Source organism: Rutilus rutilus (assembly GCF_951802725.1).
Source record: "Rutilus rutilus genome assembly, chromosome: 18".
NCBI lineage: Eukaryota > Metazoa > Chordata > Actinopteri > Cypriniformes > Leuciscidae > Rutilus > Rutilus rutilus.
The window spans coordinates 17,654,837-17,678,191 of record NC_140231.1 but is presented as its reverse complement, the minus strand read 5'-3'; the positions used below and the strand labels follow the sequence as shown (position 1 = coordinate 17,678,191).

The 23,355-nt window shown below is 41.3% G+C and overlaps 1 protein-coding gene across 4 annotated transcripts in view; it reads left to right on the top strand.

Moving 5' to 3' along the window:
• LOC311277717 (complement factor B-like) overlaps nt 1-19,404 on the top strand; it is a 48,482-nt gene extending 29,078 nt beyond the window's left edge. Inside the window, exons 7-18 of one of the 4 annotated variants that reach the window (XM_084388113.1) lie at nt 13,939-14,089; nt 14,516-14,647; nt 14,975-15,067; nt 15,247-15,384; nt 15,770-15,864; nt 16,049-16,181; nt 16,294-16,450; nt 16,540-16,619; nt 16,780-16,892; nt 17,184-17,313; nt 17,487-17,536; nt 18,100-19,404. In XM_084388113.1, coding sequence (XP_084244239.1) covers nt 13,939-14,089; nt 14,516-14,647; nt 14,975-15,067; nt 15,247-15,384; nt 15,770-15,864; nt 16,049-16,181; nt 16,294-16,450; nt 16,540-16,619; nt 16,780-16,892; nt 17,184-17,313; nt 17,487-17,536; nt 18,100-18,273 — 1,446 coding nt within the window. In that variant the 3' untranslated portion in view covers nt 18,274-19,404. The remainder of the gene's footprint in view (nt 1-13,938; nt 14,090-14,515; nt 14,648-14,974; nt 15,068-15,246; nt 15,385-15,769; nt 15,865-16,048; nt 16,182-16,293; nt 16,451-16,539; nt 16,620-16,779; nt 16,893-17,183; nt 17,314-17,486; nt 17,537-18,099) is intronic. The other 3 variants (XM_084388112.1, XM_084388111.1, XM_084388115.1) reach the window with 3 other exon arrangements.
• The last annotated feature ends 3,951 nt before the right edge of the window (nt 19,405-23,355 follow it).

The window sequence follows — 23,355 nt, the reverse complement described above, 5'->3', positions numbered from 1 at the left end:
AGTTTAGCCACTATTTCAAATAAATACCTAGGGTTTTGTTTATTTTCTTCTAATAGGTTTGAAAAATAAGCAGATCTAGCAGCTTTTAAGGCCTCTCTGTATGCAATCGAACTCTCTTTCCATGCAATGCGAAATACCTCTAGTTTTGTTTTCTTCCAGTTGCGCTCCATTTTTCTGGCTGCTCTCTTAAGGGCCCGAGTGTGCTCGTTGTACCACGGCGTTGGGACTATTTTCTTTAATCTTCTTTAAGTGCAAAGGAGCAACTGTGTCTAAAGTGCTGGAAAAGAGAGAGTTAAAAGTTTCTGTCGTAATATCTAGTTCTTCTAAGCTATCTGGGATGCTGAGATGATGATACTGATTAGGAAGATTATTGATAAAGCAATCTTTAGGGGCAGAAGTGATAGGTCTAACATATTTGTAACATGAAGTCAACTTTGCAGCCTTGGCTAAATGAAGTTTACACGAGACTAAATAATGATCTGAGATGTCAAATTTAAACGGCATCAACATCTATTCCGTGTGATAATATTAGATCTAGAGTATGATTACGAGAATGAGTAGGTCCTGACACGTGTTGTCTAACTCCAATAGAGTTCAGAATGTCTTTAAATGCCAATGCCAATGCATCTTTTTCGTTATCTACATGTATATTAAAATCACCAACAATTAGTACATTATCTGCAGCCAATACTAACTCAGCAAAAATGTGAAAATCAGCAAATTCTTTGATAAAGTCTTTATGGTGCCCTGGTGGCCTGTATACAGTAGCCAGCACAAATGTTAAACGTGATTTATCATTTACACTATATATAGCTACATTTAGCAACAACACTTCAAAAGAATTCTATTTAAAACAAGACTTCTCAGTAATTCTGAAGATATTACTATAAATTACAGCAACACCTCCCACTTTGCCTTTGAGACGAGGTTCATGTTTATAACAGTAATCTTGCGGGGTGGACTCATTTAAAGTAATATAATTGTCTGGTTTTAGCCAGGTTTATGTCAAACACAGCACATCTAGATTATAGTCTGTAATCATTTCATTAACAATGAGTGCTTTTGAAGTAAGGGATCGAATATTCAGCAGCCCGAGCTTTATCATTTGTTCATCCGTATTATATCTGTTTTTTATTTGTTGAACATCAATTACATTTTTACCCTTGAATGGGTTTAGGAGTTTTTTGTATGTCCTAATTCAGGGAACAGACTCAGTCTCTATATGATGATAGCTATGTGATGGGATTTATCTGACCTTGGTCAATGACTTAACTAAGGCAGGCTGACTTAACTATGGCTAAAAGACTTAACTCCAGGCAAGCTCGGTGGGCACTTTTTTTCGGACGATTTGTCGGACGGTTTTTCTCTTTCGTACCGCCCGGGTTCCAAAAATGTCAAACCCGATTCTTTGTCGCGTATTTTTGATCCTTCCGAACGCCCGTCTACTCCCGAGTGTATTTTACCCGAGACATTAGTGGCCTCTACTCTTACATGGGAGGTCGAATCGAAGGTCAGAAAGGCCTTAGAAGGGGTAATGCCTCCGCCCGGTGGCCCACCGAATCGATTATTTGTGCCGGAGGGGTTACGGTCCGACGTCATTCAGTGGGGGCATTGTTCCAACGTTGCGTGTCATCCAGGAGTTAATCGCACCAGATTTTTGGTCAAGCAACGATTCTGGTGGCCATTGATGGCTTATGACATTCGCAATTTTGTTTTGGCTTGTTCGGTTTGTGCCACTGGTAAGACTTCCAATCGACCCCCAGATGGGCTACTCCAACCGCTGTCTGTCCCTTCGAGACCCTGGTCCCACATAGCGCTAGATTTCATTAGTTTTGTAAGTTACTGGGTGCGACTGTCAGTCTATCTTCGGGGTTCCATCCCCAAAGCAATGGCTAAACCGAGAGAGCCAACCAAGATTTGGAGAGAGTGTTGCGATGTTTGGTATCCAAGAATCATTCCTCCTGGAGTCAGCAACTCTCTATGGTTGAGTACGCTCATAACTCGTTACCAGTGTCATCCACGGGCTGATTTAGCTCCCAAATTTATTGGCCTGTTCCCTGTCACCAAGACCATAGGTCCGGTGGCAGTCTGACTCAAACTTCCTCCGGCGTACAGGAGAATTCATCCCGCCTTTCATGTATCCAAAATTAAACCCGTGACATCCTGGATCACTCCCTTATCGATGATTACAATTGGCAGGTAGGTTCGTCAGGGAACGCCAGGAGGCGTTCCTAGGAGGGGGGGTACTGTCACGGTTGTTAGATCCACTGTCTCTCTCTCATCTTGTGTGTGTGTGTGTGTGTGTGTGTGTGTGTGTGTGTGCAGTGAGCGTACTGATTGTTTCGTGTGGGCGTTACCGCTGATTATCTGATTCTCTCATTAGCGCCAGCTGCATTCCATCAGCCAGCCTATTTAATGCCTTGTCTTTAGTCTTGTGTTTGTCAGATCGTTGTTGGAGCTTCCCCGTGTCGTTTCCTGTTCATGTAAGCTTAGCGTTAAGTTCTGCCAGGAAGACTCAATCAGCGCGTCACATCCGTCTGAGTTCGCAGATACTGACGGCGCCAATTACCTCCATCCTCCCCAACCACCTCCAAGATGGTCCTTTCCCTCCATCCTCCCCACCACCACCAGGATGGTTCCTTCCTTTACCTCCAGGGGGTCGGCTGCGCCCCTGCCTTCATCTTCAGGCGGGATTTGCAGATTCCGTTACCCTCGCATTGCTTGCTAAGGACGGGGCCTACGCCAAAGACTATGCTTGCTGAGCTATTAATAAATTTACTCTTGTTATATCATTTTATCTCCCGAGTCTTTCTGGTAGAACTGATCTCCTCGTGTGTTGTCTTTTCCCATTTTGAGTTCCTTGTGTTGTGCTGATTCCTGTTTCCAATCTCGTTGTGGACTCTACACTTTGATCATCACTCATCACTCCGGGGAATTCTTCACTCTGATCATCACTCATCATTCAGGGTTGCCCATCGAAGTCCCTGCGTCACCACTCTCCTGCTGTCTGCAGCGTGTTGGACTTATTGTTGTCATTCCCAGTAAAGAGATCCTTTACTTGCAACTTGCATCCTCGTATACTTTACGTAACAACTTTGGCCTTTGATGCGTTTCAAGAGGGGAGTAGTCCCCTACAATTCACAGTATACTTGCATTCTGGTCTGGAACGGTCACGGTTCACAATCCAAGCAATTACCGGAGGATGAAATCAAGTCGAACACTGAATTCGATATTAAAGGGGTCATGACATGAGAAACCAAATTTGCCTTGATATTTTGGAGGTCTTTGTACCATTAAAACGTCCAGCAAGTTTCATAGCTTAAGACGTACTCCCCATTATAAACGAATCATTTATTTAATCAAGCTCTAAATACAGCTCGTTCTCGATCCATGGTATGAAGTGACATCACGGTACGAAGTGACGTATCAGTCGTTTGCATATGAACGCCTCCAGCGTAGACATCTACGCTTCAAGCGCAAGATAACTACGCCTCATTTCATCATCGCGTCTGTCACGCGCTTCACATGTGTTCAGTCGATGTGCAGCCAGCGAGTGGGTCTTGTTTACAAAAAGATTGCGATATCACGCAGATGTGCTGTTCCTGGCTGTGGACAAACAACATGTTTGAATAATATACGCTGCTGAAAGATCCAGACGTCAGGGGTAGATGGATGCAGTTTATTTTTTTGCGGACGTCCCAGTCACGGCAGTGTTAATTTACGCGTGTGTTCTCCACATTTCAAGGATGAGTGACAGTTGAGAACAATCGCAGTATGATGCTGGCTTTGCCAGAAAACTTTTGTACAAGATAAGGCCGTGTGGACTATTCTGGGCTCAACAACGACGACGCAAACTGTAAGTAATGTAGGCTATTTAAAGCGTAAAACTTTTTTAAAAGGTTAATTGCAGTTTAATTCATTATGAATAATCACCGTGTTTTTACTTAGTTTAGCCTACTTATTGTTTTCATGACCGTCATTTTCATGTACTGTAGGCTATTAAAAGATGTAGGCTGTCAAACTGACAAAATAGTTTCACACTTTCTATGTGGACGGGCTGATGCATTCTTAGTTGTGTTGATGGTTCATTTCCTCTGATTCCGACTCAAACATCATTGCAATCGCCATCATAGATATCATATAAAGCCTTTATATGATATCTATGATCGCCATCTCCTCGCACGCATCACCCGTTACTATGGTAACGGTAAACACAGCTCCGCTAAATCCGCACGTTTTGACAAGGGGGCGTTAACAATTGATGCATAGGCGCTGACGTTAGCCAATCATAACAGTGGGTGTTAACACTGAACTCTTAAAGGGGAAACACTCCCAAAACAGACTGTTTGAATCAGAGCATGAGAAACAGGGTGGGAAAAGGTCATAAATCACTCAATTTTAAACGTTTTTTGTCCAAAAAACTATAGTAATACTATAATTGCACCTAAGGGAACGTCTCGGGTTACGTATGTAACCCTTGTTCCCTGAGAAAGGGAACGAGACACTGCGTCGGTGACGACACTAGGGGAACGCCCTTCAGCGTAGCACGTCTGAATTCATGAATGAAACCGAATCCAATCCTATTGGCGTTGCGTGATGACGTAGTGTGTGACGGCATATACGGATGTGTACAAAAGCACGCCGGCACACAGAAATGTCAGCTTTTGCTATGAAGCAAGTGCTCCAGGCGGGGTGAGGTGTGGCGAACCGACGCAGTGTCTCGTTCCCTTTCTCAGGGAACAAGGGTTACATACGTAACCCGAGACGTTCCCTTTCGAGGGAACTCGAACTGCGTCGGTGACGACACTAGGGGAACGAGATACCCACTATACCACAACGAACCCCGCTCATCCTAGTGTGAAGCTGTCTTCAGGCGCACTTAGGACGAAAGCACTCGTGCACCGGGTGTAGAGGGAAGGTCCAGACTGTAAAACCTCATGAATGTGTGCGGAGTGGCCCAGCCAGCCGCCTCACATATGTCATGGATAGAAACCCCTGAAAGGAGGGCTCTAGAGGACGCCATGCCTCTGGTGGAGTGAGCTCTCACGGCCTTAGGTGAAGGCAATTTGCGCACCTGATAGGCCAGGGAAATAGTCTGAACGATCCAGTTACTGATGGTCTGTTTAGAGGTGGGAAGCCCCTTCTTGGGCGACCCAAAACACACCAGCAACTGGTCTGACTTCCGCCATGAGGAGGACCTCTGAATATAACACTGCAGTGCTCTGACAGGGCAGAGCAGATGAAGTCTCTCCTCATCCGCCGTCACGTGAGGTGGAGGATGAAATGCCTGCAGAACCATAGGCCGTGCCACATTAGATGGCACCTTGGGCAAATAGCCGGGCCTGGGATGTAAGATGGCCTTAATGTTGCCTGGAGCAAACTCCAAGCACCCATAGGAAATAGAGAGCACCCGGAGATCTCCTACCCTCCTCAGAGAAGTAATGGCCAACAAAAAGACCACCTTAAACGAAAGGTTCTTGGCCTCAGCCGACTCCAGTGGTTCGAAGGGAGCCTCGGCCAGCCCTTCGAGAACCACTGCCAGGTCCCAAGAGGGAACTCTGGCGCGAGTCGCAGGTCTCATCCTCCAGGCTCCACGTAGGAAGCGTACGACCAAGTGATGCCTCCCCAGCGGGCCATCACTCAGAGGAGCGTGGAAAGCCGCAATGGCAGCCACATAAACCTTGAGTGTGGACGGGGTAAGCCCGGCAGAAAAGCGGTCTTGGAGAAACTCCAGTACTGAAGCCACTGGGCAGTTAACTGGGTCCAAGTCACGCTCTCTGCACCAAACGGAAAATACATTCCACTTAAGGCCGTATAACTTCCTCGTGGAGGGAGCTCTGGAAGTTAATATGGTTTCGACCACTCCAGCTGACAGGCCGGCTTCTAGGTACTGTGCCCCCCTCAGGGGGCAGACCCACAGTTTCCACAGCTTGGGAACTGAGCCCTCCGCCTGGGACAGCAAGTCCCTCCTCAGAGGGATCTGCCATGGCGGGCCTGCCAGGAGTGAAATGATGTCCGAAAACCATACTCGGGCCGGCCAAAACGGGGCTACTAAAAGTAGACTGACTCTGTCTCGACGGACCCTTTCCAGAACTGCTGGGAGCAGAGCGATCGGGGGAAATGCGTACAGACGCAGCCTCGGCCACGTCTGCATCATGGCGTCCAGCCCCAGCGGAGCTGGATGCCTGAGAGAAAACCACAGTGGACAGTGGGACGTCTCTTGAGACGCGAAAAAATCCACTTCCACTGGGCCAAATCTCACGCACATGGCTTCCACCACCTCTGGGTGGAGTCGCCACTCCCCGGGCCTCAGCCCCTGCCTCGACAGGACGTCTGCTCCCTGATTCTGGTCCCCCGGGACATACATCGCCCTGAGAGACGATAGTCTCCGCTGGGACCACAGGAGGATCTGATGCGCCAGTCTGCACAGAGGGCGCGACCTCAGACCCCCCTGGCGGTTCAAATAAGACACCACCGACATGTTGTCGGTTCTTACAAGGACATGGCGACCATGGAGGTCTGGCAGGAAGCTCCTCAAAACCCGGAACACCGCCAACATTTCTAGGCAATTTATGTACCAAGAGGAATGATGGTCCTGCCAGAGGCCTCTCGTAAAACGGCCGTCCATGACCGCGCCCCAGCCCGTGAGGGAGGCGTCTGTCGAAATAGATACTCGGCGACATAACACTCCCAAATTGGGACCCTGGGACAAGAACCAAGGCTTCTTCCAAATTGACAGGGAACGAAGGCATCTGTGCGTAACCCTTATCAAGCGGAATGGGTTTCCCCTCGGGGAAAACCCCTTGGTTCTCAACCACCACTGCAAAGCTCTCATGTGTAGCAGGCCAGAAGGTATCACGCTGGACGCTTCTGCCATGAGACCCAACACTCTCTGAAAGTGTTTGACAGTGACGGCCTGGCCTAGCTTCAACCTGGACACTGTGGTCAGGATAGACTCGATCCGAGCAGGAGACAACTGAGCCCGCATCGTGACCGAGTCCCACACCACTCCCAGGAACGTGGTTCTCTGGGCTGGTGTCAACACGCTCTTCTTCGTGTTGAGTCTTAACCCCAGGCTCTGGATGCGGGCGAGGACGACATCTCTATGCCGAATCGCCAGCTCTCGCGACTGGGCCAATATTAACCAGTCGTCGATGTAATTGAGCACCCTGATGCCCTCGAGCCTCAGGGGTGCTAGAGCTGCATCCATACACTTGGTAAATGTGCGAGGGGAGAGTGCTAGGCCGAACGGAAGAACCCGATATTGGTAAGCTTCGCCCCCGAAAGCAAACCTCAGGAACTTCCTGTGAGATGGAAGGATGGAGATGTGGAAGTAGGCGTCTTTTAGATCTATCGTGACAAACCAATCCTCGGATTGAATTTGACTCACGATGATGGGAATAGTGAGCATCTTGAACCTGAACCTCCTCAGAGACCGATTCAAGTGCCTCAGATCTAAAAGTGGACGCAACCCTCCATCCTTCTTCGGAACTATGAAGTACCGGCTGTAGAATCCGGACTCCCTGACTGGTGGGGGAACATGCTCTATGGCCCCTTTTGCCAGCAGCGAGTAAACTTCCTGTTCTAACACCAGACCCTGCTCTGGGTCTACTGCAGTCCAAACCACCCCGTTGATACTTACCTCTTTTTTTGGTGGGCAGCCTGGAACTGCAGCCTGTACCCTATTTCTACAGTGCGCAGGACCCATGGAGAAATATTGGGGAGACGTTGCCATGCCTCGACAAAAATTCAGCAAGGGAACCAGCCCCTAAGGGTTGGTGTCAAGTGTCTTGTGAGAGCCCTTGACGATACCCTGAAGCGGAGGACCGGCAGGGAATAATCGAAAACGACTCTCGGTGTGCGGACGCCAGCGCTGCCCGGCCGCAAGCTCTTGGGGCAGACAGAGCAGCGTGCGTTCGCTGGAAACTGATGTGTCCCGAAGCGCAATTAGCGGCGGGATGCTGACACTAGTTTCCTGAGGGCCCGGTGAGAGGGAGGATCTCGATCGCTCTCTTTTTGGGGGGGCCAGCCCTCCAAGGTCTCACATAAGTTAGGACCTCTCTCCCGACACCTTCCTGGCCTGAAGGACAGTCCTCAGATCCGTCTTCTCAGGAGGCTTGGGCGAGAGCGCCACCTAGAGTCCCAAGCTCAGCTTTTGCTTTTTTTTTTTTTTTTTTTGAGGGGGACTTCTAGAAGCGACACTCTCCTTCAGATATTAGGCTGAATTCAAATATCTAACCAAGTTCTAAAGTCAGATAATATTTTAATTATTTTAATTCCTCAGAATTAAATGTAGCCATAAACACTGGATAGTGCACCAGAATACTGTTTAAATACTTATTTATACGATCTACTACACGCTGCCTCGGCAAACGCGAGCCGTTACAAATTGGCTTTCATCCCTCGAGAAGAAAGTCAACAGGCGCGAGGCTGAAACACCCGAAACGCACGACTGTGTGCGGCGAGTTATTTCACAATGAACAGCCTGCCAGCACCCTCAGGAGCTGACTGTGAATGCCTCGCACCCAAACAGTATTTCCCAGATCGCGTGTGTCCCTTTTATTGCAGACCCTTAACGCGCTGTCTCAACAAACGCGAGATTCGAGTGGTTCACAATAAATTTGGCTTTCATCTCTCGAGAAGAAAGTCAACAGGCGCGGCTGAGAGACCCGAAACGCACTGTGTGCGAGTGGGCGAGTTATGACTACATGCCTATATCTTTATTGCAAACTGCAAATAGACTCGTAATCAACGCGCGCCTCGGCAAACGCGAGATTCGAGCTACTAGATTCTGTATTGCAATGCAGACATTCAATCTACGCGCTGCCTCGGCAAACGCGAGATGTCAGTCATAGAATCGTATAGCAAACTGCAAAGTACACTCGTAATCAACGCGCTGCCTCAGCAAACGCGAGATCCGAGCTACTAGATTCTGTATTGCAAAGCAGACCTTAAATCTACGCGTTGCCTCGACAAACGCGAGATCCCAGCCACAGAATCTTATTGCAAAGTACACTCGTAATCAACGCGCTGCCTCGGCAAACGCGAGATCCGAGTTACTAGATTCTGTATTGAAATGCAGAGTTAAAATCTACGCGCTGCCTCGGCAAACACGAGATCCAAGCCACAGAATCTTATTGCAGAGTAGACTCGTAATCTACGCGCTGCCTCAGCAAACGCGAAATCCGAGCCCCTATTCTATTTTGCAATGCAGACTTTACAGAACATACAACACCAAATAGGACAGAATTGTTTCACACACACAGAGCGCTTGCTGAATAGCAAAAAGCTGACATTTCTGTGTGCCGGCGTGCTTTTGTACACATCCGTATATGCCGTCACACACTACGTCATCACGCAACGCCAATAGGATTGGATTCGGTTTCATTCATGAATTCAGACGTGCTACGCTGAAGGGCGTTCCCCTAGTGTCGTCACCGACGCAGTTCGAGTTCCCTCGAAAGGGAACATAATAAAAGAAAAGAAAAAACTATGTCATGACCCCTTTAATGAAAATCCTGTTTCACATAATGGAAGCAAAATGCATGTCATTTCATATGGACTTACACTCTTTATGTGTTCATGCAATCATTAAAGTGCCCCTATTATGCTATTTTAAAGTTTCCTAATGTTGTTTTGGCACGGTTTTTGCGCACAAATACGGCAAAAAGCACTGCAGGCCTGTGAACAGCAATTGGCAACCGAAAGCAACAGAGTTAGGAACTGCAAAACAGATTAATTGCGTAAAATCAAACTTTGTGTAAAAAAATAAACTGTTGCAAATGTCTATATGACTTGTTGTGTACATGAGGCAACAAAAGTTACAGAAATAACCCGATTTGTACAGTTGCGTCTTTCCTTTACCTGCGCTTCCAGTTTTGGCATGGTTCTCTCACTCAATAGCCGCGTTTCCACTGTCGGGCCAGTGCGAGCCAGGGCTTTAAACGGGCCGTGCCGGGCTAATAGCCTCGGGCCAATAGCACCGGGCCTGCGTTTCCACTGTCGGACCAGAAGCTCCACAGAGCTTCACTAAAACACGCCCGTAACACGCCTCTCTGGAACAACGTCACACTAACCCATTATCTCACCAACAAATGGAAGTTTTATCAAAAAACTAATCAGAAATCACTGGAAACAGTGTTGAAAACAAACACGATAAAAGCGGCCGTTTGCTAGCATTTTATTTTTGTTTACTTGAATATTTAAAACCCAAGCGATGTTTTACCTCAGGTTTACAATAAAAAGTGATACATTGATCATAATGAATTAATTTATGTCAAAATTGCACATTAGTCACTCAGAAATAAATTACCGTTAGGTCTATTTCACAAAAGAAAGAGGACACACTTACTTTTTCAGTCGCGTCTGTTTCTTTATCATATTTACATCACATTTAGAAAAAATGATCATTTCTACAAATGCCATACGACCTGAGGAGCTTTAGCACTCTCTCGACTCCCATACAGATATTTTCAGTCAGAGAAACAGAGGAAGCTCCCGAAAAAAAAGTTACTTTATTTTATGATAGTCCGGTTTAAAGAGACGAGACGCTTTGACAGATAAAATAAAAACATGACTGTGATAGCCTTTAAGATTGGTCTGATTTCTTAAAGCGTTCGCTGTTTTTTTTTAGGCCTATGCGTATCTTCAAGCGTTTACTATGTTTACTATGGTAACGGGTAGCGCGCATAGTCTTTTGCATCACAAACAGAAGGCATTCAAACATGAACGCGATTTAAATTATTTTATTTTTAAGTCTTTAATGCTGACAGAATCATCCAGCGCTGCCGTCTCCCAACGGTAAACTCCTCCTCTGTTGGTAACCACTCCTCTAGCCCGAGCTGGCCCGCTTTGGCCCAAGGTATTCGACGGGCCAGAAATCCTGGCCGTTGGCCTCGAGTAAAGCCTGGTTTATACTCGACGCGTCCGCACGAGCGCGAAGGTGCGCGCGGGAAAAATGACGTCATCGCGGTGTGGGCGGTCGCGCGTTGGGTGCGCAAGGGCCCATTTCGCCTGGCGGTGTGCACGGCAGATTTTGTAACAACGCGCGCGGCGCCGCATCCGAAGATGAACGACTTCGAGCCGAATCTGGCCGAGCTCGAACTTCTCACCACACCAGCACCCAGTTTGCACGTCTAAATTAGTTGCTTACATTTAAAAAATGAGCATTCAATAGCATAAAAAGTATTTTTAATGAACATAAAGGTCCATGTTTAATAAAAATGTTCATGAAACTTAATGAAATGTTTAGTGAAATTAGAAAATATGTTAGAGATTGTTAATTTATTTGTATTGTATACACATTCTCATATCCATATATTTTGTTTTATTGCCACGAGTAATAATCTCAGGGTTTACTGGGTTTTACACGATTCTTTTTGTAGTGTGGTATTGGTGGTGGTGTACTAAAATAAACATTGTCACGTGTGTAGCTTTCTTCTTCTCACCGCTGATTCCTGATGGTTTAGAGGACAATTACTCGAGTCGCCCCCTATCGTTTCACAGAATAGTACAACGGCGAGCGCGTCAAGTATAAACGCCTCGTCCGTTTGCGGAGGTGCGCGCGCAGTCTGTGGAGACTCGCGCTGGGGAGCCAGGCGAAAGTATAACCAAGGCTTAAGCCCCGATCAAGCCCCGGAAGTGACAGTGGAAACGCGACTGGCCCTGGCACGCACTAGCACGGCCCGGCCCTGGCCCGACAGTGGAAACGTGGCTAATGAGTTTTGCAAGCGTGAAGAGGAGGGCGGGTCCACCTTCTTCATGTAGCCAATCAGATGAGCTTCTCGCCGACTCTAGGTTTACTCTTATCTGATTGGTTCAATAAACACGCCAGTCACCAGAACACATCTTTATCTTCATTTGGCTCAGAAACGTTCTCGTTGCCGAAATGGTACTTTTAATGCACACATACATGTTAAATAAATAGATAAACAAACAAATAAACATACATCATGATTGCTTAATAAGCTGTGCACCATTAGGGCCTATTCACATATCGCGTCTTTTGCGCGCGCAAGTTCGTTATTTCAAATGTAGGCGCGCGGTATGCGCGCTCATAATGGAAGCGACGCGGTCGCGGTGCGACGCGCTCGTTTTTTCCAAGCTCATTTAAGTTAAATAATAATAGTAGCCTATGCATGCAGTAGTGCAGATACTTCATTTTCTTAACACACCAGCTCGAAATTCAGTATGGACTCATATAGGCAGCCTAATGGTTCACAGGCTATTAAGCAATCATGATCTATTTGTTTATTTAACATGTATGTGTGCATTAAAAGTACCATTTCGGCGACGAGAACGTTTCTGAGCCAAATGAAGATAAAGATGTGTTCTGGTGACTGGCGTGTTTATTGAACCAATCAGATAAGAGTAAACCTAGAGTCGGCGAGAAGCTCATCTGATTGGCTACATGAAGAAGGTGGACCCGCCCTCCTCTTCACGCTTGCAAAACTCATTGAGTGAGAGAACCGTGCCAAAACTGGAAGCGCAGGTAAAGGAAAGACGCAACTGTACAAATCGGGTTATTTCGGTAACTTTTGTTGCCTCATGTACACAACAAGTCATATAGACATTTGCTACAGTTTATTTTTTTACACAAAGTTTGATTTTACGCAATGAATCTGTTTTGCAGTTCCTAACTCTGTTGCTTTCGGTTGCCAATTGCTGTTCACAGGCCTGCCGTGCTTTTTGCCGTATTTGTGCTCAAAAACCGTGCCAAAAGTGTTAACGCGGAAAAATGGAAGTCAGATGAATACAGATCCTATTTATTTTGCGTTAGCATGAAGCTGCAGCTTCACAATACATGAATTACACTTACGAATAACAGTTAAATGCTGCAAATATTTTTTTCTTACACTTGAAAGGCGATTTACACCTTTACAAATCTTCTCTTGCGCATGCAAATTTAATTTACGCTTGCAATCTTATGTACACTTTCACAAATCTTACCCTGCGCATGCAATTCATTATGGCATCATTTTACCTTCATAGTGATTGGTTTATCGTGTACACTACAGCATGAATGACTGATGTGAATGTGAGAATAATGTGAGTTAGCCAGTTAGCAGGAGACCTACACAATATAAAACTCAAAACTAAGTATTTTGAACACCATCTGTCAAGAGCAAGCGATGTGCGAATCCTGCATAGAACTCCGAGATTTGAGAAGCAGTCATCAATGAAATAAAGGGAACACAGCAAAAGTTTAGGATTATACTGCAATGATATCATGGTAAAGATTCGTTTTAACCACTGATTCTTCACATGCTCGTCCTTGGGCAGTGAAAAAATTCAAATTTTTTATTTTCCTAAACTGTTTTAATTATTCTTATTTCTTTTTATTATTTTAATTTCTTCTATGTAAAGCACTTTGAATTGCCATTGTGTATGAAATGTGCTATATAAATAAACTTGCCTATATAAATAAACTTGCCTTGGGCAGTGAAAAAAAAAACTGGCTTTACCTTCACATTGTAGTCTAGCATGTCTTCTCGACATGATGCTGTCCAGTATCCACAGGAATCAGCTGTTGGTTTGAGGTTCAAGTTTTCCCTGGTGTCTGCGCACGCAATAAGTGGGCGGGCAATATGCTAATGTTTCGTCTTGACGTCACAACGAAACGGCTTATGACTGGTTTGAAAAACGATTCATTTCATTGACTCAGAGTCGACTCTTACTTTTGAAAGACAATAACTTTATATACAGTGCACTTTCAGATTTAAAACTTTGCAGGATGTTTTTCATTCACTTAGAGCTATGTTACACACTACATGAAATGTCATTTTCAAAAATCCATAATAGGGGTCCTTTAACATCTTGATATTTTGTTGTTCATGCTATCATTAATGCTAACATAACCACATTTCAATCCAGCATTTTGATTGGATAACCGACAGATGTTGCTTCCAACTCTGAATACTTATTGCTCTTTCCCAAAAGATTAGTTATTACCAGGTCGCCCCAAACTATGAGATCCTGATATTTGCTACGGACGTTTACCGGATAATCTCTATGAGGAACTTTAAAAGTAATAAAGATGAATATAAGCTAATGAAGGTTGAGGAAGAGCTGGACAATTTTAATTATGAAGGTAAGTATGCCTCTTATTGTATACATTGAAACAGTCATATTTAGAGATGATAATTACAGAAAAATGCACCATGCCAAAATAGTACATTTAGGGGTACAGCAACTTGTTACAGTTAATTTATGTAAGTGAGGAAAGCAAGGTGTCTGAATAAATTTTGGAAGACTTGTGTGTGTGTATATATATATATGTATATACATATATATATATATATGTAGAGTAACAATTAAACAAATCATATATTCATTTTAAACAAAATCCCAATTCATGTTCTAATTTACATTAATTTGAATTTTTAAATCTTTAAATCTTTTGATTTAATGTAGTCACTTGCTTTTAGAATTATTTAGTTAATGAGAAACTTTTTTTCTAAAAAGTTTCTCATTAACTTGCCGATTGTAATGTTTGTTTTTGGTGTTTTTGTGACAGATAAAGGTGATCGCACAGGTACCAATATCGCCAAACTCTATACAGAGATTTATGACAGCTTGAAAATGGAGGAGCTCAACGATACGGCGACCTTCCTTGAGACCCAACACGTCATCATTATGTTCACTGATGGTATTTACATCTATTCCATTCATAATTTGCGTAGCCTACATAATGTCATTTTTTTTGGTCCCCATGAGAAAAAAAAACAAAACTATAAATCACACTAAATTGTGTTTTTTGAAAATGTAAAAATGCATAAAGTTTCCTGTTAGGGTTGTTTAGGGGTAGGGTTAGGGTTAAGGGATGGAATTTACAGTTTGTACAGTATAAAAATCATTATGTCTATGGAAAGTCCCCATAAAACTTGAAGACCCAACAGGCATTTTGCCATAAATTAGATCAACTTTGAAGCAAATATTCACTGTGATTTATCTCAATTGATCTCCTACTTCATAGGTCAAGCAAACATGGGGGGAAATCCTGTACCTAAAGTGGACAAGATCAAAAGTCTCATCACCAAAAATGATCCAAAACGAGAGCAGAAATTTGGTAAGCAATGAATTTTATCAATCATTATTATGAAATAAAATATTTAGGACTTGTAGTATTTTTCATATTTGTCTTTCATTTACAAGCATTATCATCAGGGACAGCAAAAACCGCACATATTGATTTAGAAAACTTTATTATTGATTTCTTATTGATACGAATGTGTCCTCTCTTTCCAGATCTTTATGTATTTGGAGTCGGAACTGATGTGAATACAGAAGACGTGAATGGCTTGGTGTCACAGAAAGACCAAGAAAAACATTTCTTTATTCTTCCAGACTTGGACAAGGTGCAGGAGACGTTTGACAACATGATTGGTACTCTAGCTATAATTTATGTTTAATATAGATATACATTGTTAGATATTATATTTAGAGATTTATAGATATAAATTTCCTTCCTGCTTCTGTTCAATTCAAACATGGTGCCTTTAGATGTGTCATAGCAGGTTTGACACCATTGACGGAAATTGTCATTAATTCTCGTGTATTTGAATGTGAGAGAATGCATTAGTTTGAATATGTGGAATGGATAATGGGATATTCTTCAAAATTTCTACTTAGTCATACAGGTTTAGAACTACATGGAGGTTAATGAATGTTGACAGAATAGAGAACTAATACTTTAAGCATTGACTTAAGGAATCTTTAGTTCTTATCATGTAGTGAATGATTGTTCCTATGTACCTGCTTCCTTACACAGATGAGGGCACCAGTGTTGAATTGTGTGGGATTCATCAAAACTATGACAAGACGAAACGGAGTGCATTTCCCTGGTTGGCACAGATTCATGTTTCTGTAAGCTTAACCTTTTTATCATATGTATGTCTATATAATTATAGATAGATTCATGTGTATAATACTTCACTCATTAAAAAAAAAAAAAAAAACACACACACAAGAAGATGCAAAATAGACATGCAAGTTATATGGCAATAGAGATGAAGCATGACAACATCTATCTTCTCTGCTCTTCATGTAGCGTTCTCCACAAGGTTCAAACTGCATGGGGTCATTAGTTACCTCAAGTTACATCTTGACAGCAGCTCATTGCTTTAAAAACGGAGACACAGTTGATAAGATAACAGTTAATCTGGAAAAAGGCCAGAGAGCAGGTAATGTTATGTCCTGAACTGATACACCCATAATGTCAGATGATTAATGAAGAAAAATGTGTTACAGCATAAATCTTATCAATGACGTTTACTTGTCCTTTTGCATTTGTAGAAGTGAAAAAATTCATATGTCATCCTGAATATAACATCATCAATATCAATATCAACAATATCACAGCAAAACAGCATTTGAAAATAAAGGAATATTATGAATTTGATGTAGCTCTTATACAGCTGAAAAAAAGTGTTCAGATGAGTGCTAATCTACGGTGAGGAGTATGTAACTTGATGTAACTTTATTAAGAATAGTAAAAAAAGGCTGAATTAATTAAAGAACATCATGTGTATCTCTGTACAGACCTATCTGCATCCCCTGCACCAAAGAAACCAATGGAGCTCTGAGACTTTCAGACAGTGAAGGGACGTGCAAAAGACATGGTAATGTACCAGATAAGACATCTGTCAGACATGCTGCATATTAGAATCCTATCAAAAAGTGTGGAAGATTAATTAAATGTAGATATATTAAACATGTGCCACTGCTTATACAATGAAACATACCAAACATAAAATGTCATACATTTTGCATTTGTTACAGAGGAATTACTAATGAGCAACGAACTTGTGCAAGCTTCTTTTACGTCCAAAATGGAGACCAAAACTGATGTACCACGAAAAATAAGATACATCACGATCAAGCGTGGGAAATATGTAATGATTTTATTTTTATTTCTAATCTGATGTGTATTAATTTAAAACGTTAAAAAAACATCCAGTACATTATGAGTATAAAAAAGCAACAAAACTTTAACTTTGATTTTAAATGTCACAAAGTTCATACACAGCACAATCATTTGCTAGGACTTGAATTTCATTTAGCCATTTAACATTAATTATGTGCAATATGCGACAGAAAACATATTATTTGAATATATATATACTGTATATAAACATTTGATCCACAACAATCTAAGAACACTTCTTGGTGTACTTATTCTTTAGCGGGATGCTTGTGTTGAAGATGCAAAAAAAGCAGTCGGACTCGACGTGACAAACGCAAGAGATGTAGTTACAGACAATTTTCTGTGCAGTGGTGGTACTGAACCACAAACAGATGATGTTTCCTGCAAAGGTATGTTTGATTTTTGCCATTGTGACAGCAGCTTATATTTAGCTCTAATCTTCATCATAACCATAACCTTCATCTAATCATAACGTTGGTTGAAAACATTCTAATCAGAGATCTGAAATGAATTGATATAATTCTTATACAGTTCCTTGTGTCTGCATGTCATTTTGTAATAGGTGAAGCCGGTGGGGCCACTTACATAAATAAAAAAGATCGAATGATTCAGGTGAGATTTCCATTTCCTGTTGAAAACAGTATTGGTGATGTGGCTGTGAAGTCTCGTTCAAAATGACTCTTCAGGGAGGGGACGCCATTAAATAGGGACGTACCAAACGAAAGTGAAAACCTTCATGAAGGGCCCTTCCACAAGTCCGTCAGTGAAGGGTACATGCCATGCTCACTTCAAAGGCAGTAATTTTACCATTTATGGTCATATGACTCAGGGTGGTGAGTCCTCGTGATTGGATGGTATGGTATTTGTTTTGTTGTGACATATTGCACACATTTTCATCACGCATTATTTCATATGAAGTTTAAATAAGTTATGTATAGGTAAGAAATACGTTTAAATGGTAGAACTGTTATGTTATTTGATTAGCTGCAGGGTCCAAAGAAAAGACAGCAAGTTTTGAAGAGCAGAGAGGAAACTCTCACACATACACACATATATAAAGCCATAGGGATGTTCACTTCCAATTGGAATTTGTGTGTTACAGGGTGAATTTAAAGATTAATTTGAGAGAAGCTGAGAAATAGGAACCTTTTTTAATATCTGTAAAATTTTGATAGGTTGGTGTCACAAGCTGGGGAGTGAAGGACCTCTGCACAACAAGAAACCCGGACCCCGTTTCCCAAGCAGACACCAGAGATTACCATACAAATCTTTTCAGTGCTGATATACAATCATTCCTTAAAGAACACCTTGGAAATGATGTAATAGGCAACCCTCTAAATTTCTTCTGAATGTTTTAGCAGACTGAAACTGTGTGAGTGCAATCTGAGAAAACACTTTGATTCATTTTCATTGATATATTAAAACAATTTTAAGTCAAATAGCTGGTCTTTGTTAAAAAATTAATCCAGTTTATTATCAACAGTCTTTCATGTGTTATTCTTTTAATTTTATGTCTATGTTATGTCTATGTTTGTGCAAGACTATCTGGATGTCCAACCAGTGGCAAGCAGTTTTTTTTTTGCAATTTTTTTTGGTGATGCCAGTGGTGCAGAAATTGTGCGCTGCAAATGTAAGTACAAAATAATGACCACTGACACAAGAGTATATTTTGAAACACAGTGCTTTCGGGCATTTTGGTGAAATAAACCTACAAATTGTTTAGTCTCTGTGCACACGCACACAACCTTTAATTACATCATTTTTAAAAAACAAACTTTTTTTAAGGCTTTTTAAGAGAACATGCCTTGATATAATATTGTTTGTTCTACGCTCTGATGATTTGCACATATATTTCATCAGTGCTATATTCTGACTTGCAGTATTACAATTCACAATTTGTTTCAATCTGTTTTGAGTAAATGAAGGTAGATTACGTCCTACATGAAAAATGACAACTATGGGTCAGACACAGACCCCTGGACAAAGGAAAACATGTGACTAATGAAAACAAACTGTGACACATACATTGTCTGATGAAGCTTTCATTAAAATTGTTCTTTTTTTGCTCACAGTTCCCATAAAGTAAGTTTCTAACATATTTCTAAGCAAGGCTATTATTACAGTAAAATATTATGGGAAGTATAATTATGGAAGATGAGGAGCAAACTTTGTGAGAAAACACGACTCGGCATCCCATCCTCCACATTAAGTTTAATATATTAAATTGTTATAACAGCATTAACATGCTTATTTTGTAAATTAATAGGACACATTTTTGGAAGTATAAAGTGTGAATTTGACAGTCTCGTCACACAGACAGAATTTGATTATGTGAAACTTGTGTAACTTATTGAAAATTATAAATCATGCAAAATAAAATTGGACAAAAAGTATATGCAGGAAAAAAAAAAAAAAGCATAAACCATAAAATGGAGGTTTGTGTGATAAGAATAAAAATAAAACAAGACCTGTTCCCTGTTCCCATTGCTTCTTTTTCTTTTTTTGTACTAAACCAAAATGTCACAAATGTCACAAATTTACAAAATGTCACAAAAATGTCCTTTATTCACAGAAACAGTCAAATTCTTGGTGAGTGCTAACATTTTCAGGAAATTGTTTATGATTGCAACAAAGGTTTTTTTTTTCAAGGTTTCATCATAGTGATTTGGGTGGTGCAAACAGTATACCAAAGAGACAACATTAACAGCACATTGCATGTTAATATTTTGCTTTGTTTAAAGGTTATTTGTTTTAGATAAGTCAAATACTTTCTCATATAAAATGTTGACTTTTTATGTGATACAATAAGGCCTAGTAACAGGAGATCCTGGTTTTGCTCAAATAAACTAATGTGGAAGGAAACACACAATATCCTTTACTACAGTGACATGTTTACACATGGTGTGGATTTAAATGTTCTATATTGTCAATTAACCTAACCCTAACCCTTACCATGAAGACAAGAATAACAATATCTAGGCTACCTCAGAAATATTGCATTATATTACCACATTATTTCTATTGAAGATGATGCTGTGACATGAGGTTTCTGTTTTAGGAGGTGTTTACATGACACCATTTTCAACAAAAACAAACAAAAAATAAACGGTTTGGCCGGTTATTTACTCAACGTTGTTTTGGGGACCGCCTGAAACCGCAAACTTTTGAAACCGTGTTTCAAAGTGTAAAGTTTAAAAAAAATATATACCATTATCATCTCCATGTAAACTACAAAAACGCGAATTTGTGAAAATGGTGACGTTATGCGTATTACGAGGTTAGTTTGGAGTTGGGTTTTTTTTATATACAAAGTGACATCGCCGACTACTGGCCTGGCATTAATAATACAGTGTTTTTAGTCGCATAGTTCTGGGTGAACAGGTATCGTTTTGACAGTCACACACTTTTTTTATTTTTAGTAGCTACATCAGTTTGTATCTCCTTTTACCTTTGTTAGCTCTTGTTTCCTCCCTAATTAGTATAAATAGCCCTCATTTTCAGTTGGTTTTTGTCCTCCTTTCTCATCTGTATTTCCTGCTCTCTCTTGGACTCCAGTGTGTTTTGTTTTTTTGTTAATAAAAGTGACCGCTGTAAATAAATCCTGCTTCTACTCTCCCTTCCTGCAACCAGCCTTGACAGATGTTGGTTCACTATGTAATAAGTCCAATTTTATCTCAAATCCAAAGTCCATTTCTTTTTATCCTTTCATTGTTCTTCATTTCCCCATTCCTTTACTTTATTTAATTTCAACCAATGTCATCCTAACTGTGCCCTTTTGGGGCATAGACGTGAAAATGCACTATCCAGACATAAATAGCTGTAATTCATGAATGCTTTTGAATACAGACCTTAGGTTGGTATCTTTTAAAAGACAATCAGCAGAATGAAAGTGTAAAAAAGTTATAGAAGTTTAAGTTTACTGTAAAACAAATGAACTGTATTGAACTGTATGAATTGGTCATGGAGTGGCCAATCCACCACACTATAGCTTTATGAACATATGCTAAGTTTTTGTTGAATTATAACGTTCATTCTCTGATGATTTTGCAGCGCAGTAATGGAAAAACCTCTAACTGCATGGGGTCACTAGTCACCTCGACCTTTATCTTGACAGCAGCTCACTGCTTCAATTTTGGTGACACACAGGATAAGATAACTGTTGATATCCGAGGTAATGTTATGTCTTCAACCATATTATTTAGAACATGTATAATGGTGTAAATCTCATCAGTGGTGTTTCCTTTTAGCCTGGTAATACCAAACTCTGCTACTTCGCTTTGCTTCGTAGACAGAGTCTGGCATGGCATAATTGAAAAGCGTTTTCTTTCTCGCGGGGAGGCGCTTGTCTGAAGTTTAAAATCATTGGTTCCCGTAAGCCAATCACATAACGTTTGGTTATGGCGTGTTTATGCGTGTGCTCAGCCGCATCTAACTTCCGCTGTAAACACATGTAGTATGATGCGAAAACAAAACCATCGAGCGAAATACCGGAGTGAACATGGCTGTGAACGACTTTTGCAGATTATGTGAAGTAAATCTACGCATCCACGGTACAATCAGTGTCTACGTCACGGCTCTCAGCCCGCCCTCTGTTCGTTGATTGGCCGGCTGTTTTCAGGCCGGAGGAAAACGGAAAGCTATTACGCTGTCTCAGACTGAGTACAGAAGCGAAATGAAATTGAGCGGAAGTAAGAAGTCTGACATAGTCAGGCTAGTTTCCTTTACTCTTATAGGAATAAAAGTGAAGCAGTACATACCTCATCCTCGCTATAACCTCAGAGCAAAAGAGCACAAGGGAATACCCGAATATGAGGAACCAGTAATTATGGGTCTCGATCTTTGGTGAGGAACGCAGCGCATATAACTCTCTTAACAAAGTCACACACATGCACATACTCATTTATACATTTATGGGATTACATAATACAAACATCAGGTGATCAGGACAAACATCGCTGATTTATTAAATATGACAAATCCTTAAACCCTTAATTAAACCATGTCAAGCTCACACAGTTTTTATAAACAACCACTCCTTTCTAAGGTTAAACCACATTTATATTTGAATTATTTGAGCTAATTCACTCTTTTCTCAGTGGAATATTACATTTTTATCTGTGCATCTCAAATACATTATAGGCTAGCACTCTATGGGGAAAATGCTTATGTGTTTGGAACAGGGTTTAAAAGTCAATTTATTGACTTTATTTATTGACTAAAATTACTTGTCGCAGGTCATACGGGTCAACAAAATGCCAAGCTGTGAGTGTTGGCAAAATTATGAAATTTGGTGGGTCAATGCAGAAGCAAAAAGACTCATGATGAGTGTCTCACGAAGAGTGGTAACCATAGCAACAAGCATCCAAAGACGAGTCCCAGCTGAAAATCTAAGTTCTCTTAATGTGTATCATCAGAGAAAAGCACTCTATCCCACAAAAATCTGACCAACGCCGACTACAAGCATGTCTGAGTGAAGTAAATAAATAGTGCACATTAATCACAATTGATGATTAAAGCAATTCACGGCCAAGAAAAATAAAAGTTTAGCATTCATTCTCACAAATTTAGCAAGATTTGATATTGAGGATGATGGTGTAAATTGAAAAGTATATTCTTTGTATTTTAAAATGTATGCATTTTATCAATACTGTCATTGTGACAAACTATTACAACTCACTTATTTGAGTTTCATATTAAAAACGGTCAAAGGCCACAACAACACAAGAACAGATCAATCACGGACTTACAGAACAGGTCTAAACAGGTAAAAAGGAGATTTATCCTTTTGACCTCATTGATTTATCACAAAAGCCTCTTGGGAATTTGATGAACTGGCTACATGTACAGTAGATGGGAGTTTTACCTTACAATGTGGCTAATCGCAAAGGAATAATGCATTTTTACCCATTAGCCTGGCAGCTTAAGGCTTAAAATTGTTAACTTTTTAATATAATCAAGAATAACAGTTGAGCGGACAATATGACGGACTTGGAGCCTAAAATGTTATGTTATATCGTTGCAGGTAAGGTGTAAAGCATCAGCATGCAATGCATTTTTATGATATTAATTTGCTTATATTATACAGTGGGGGAAATAATTATTTGATCCCCTGCTGATTTTGTAAGTTTGCCCACTCACAAAGAAATGAAGGGTCTATAATTTTGATGGTAGGTTTATTTTAACAGATAGAGACAGAATATCAACCAAAAAAAATCCAGAAAAACACATTATATAAAGCCAGGTTATAAATTGATTTGCATTTCAGTGAGTGAAATAAGTTTTTGATCCCCAAGCAAAACATGCCTTAGTACTTGTGGAGAAACCTTTGTTGGCAAGCAGAGCACTTACACTTACTTTGTAAGTGGGCGAACTTACAAAATCAGCAGGGGATCAAATAATTATTTCCCCCACTGTATAAGGATGAAAGAAAT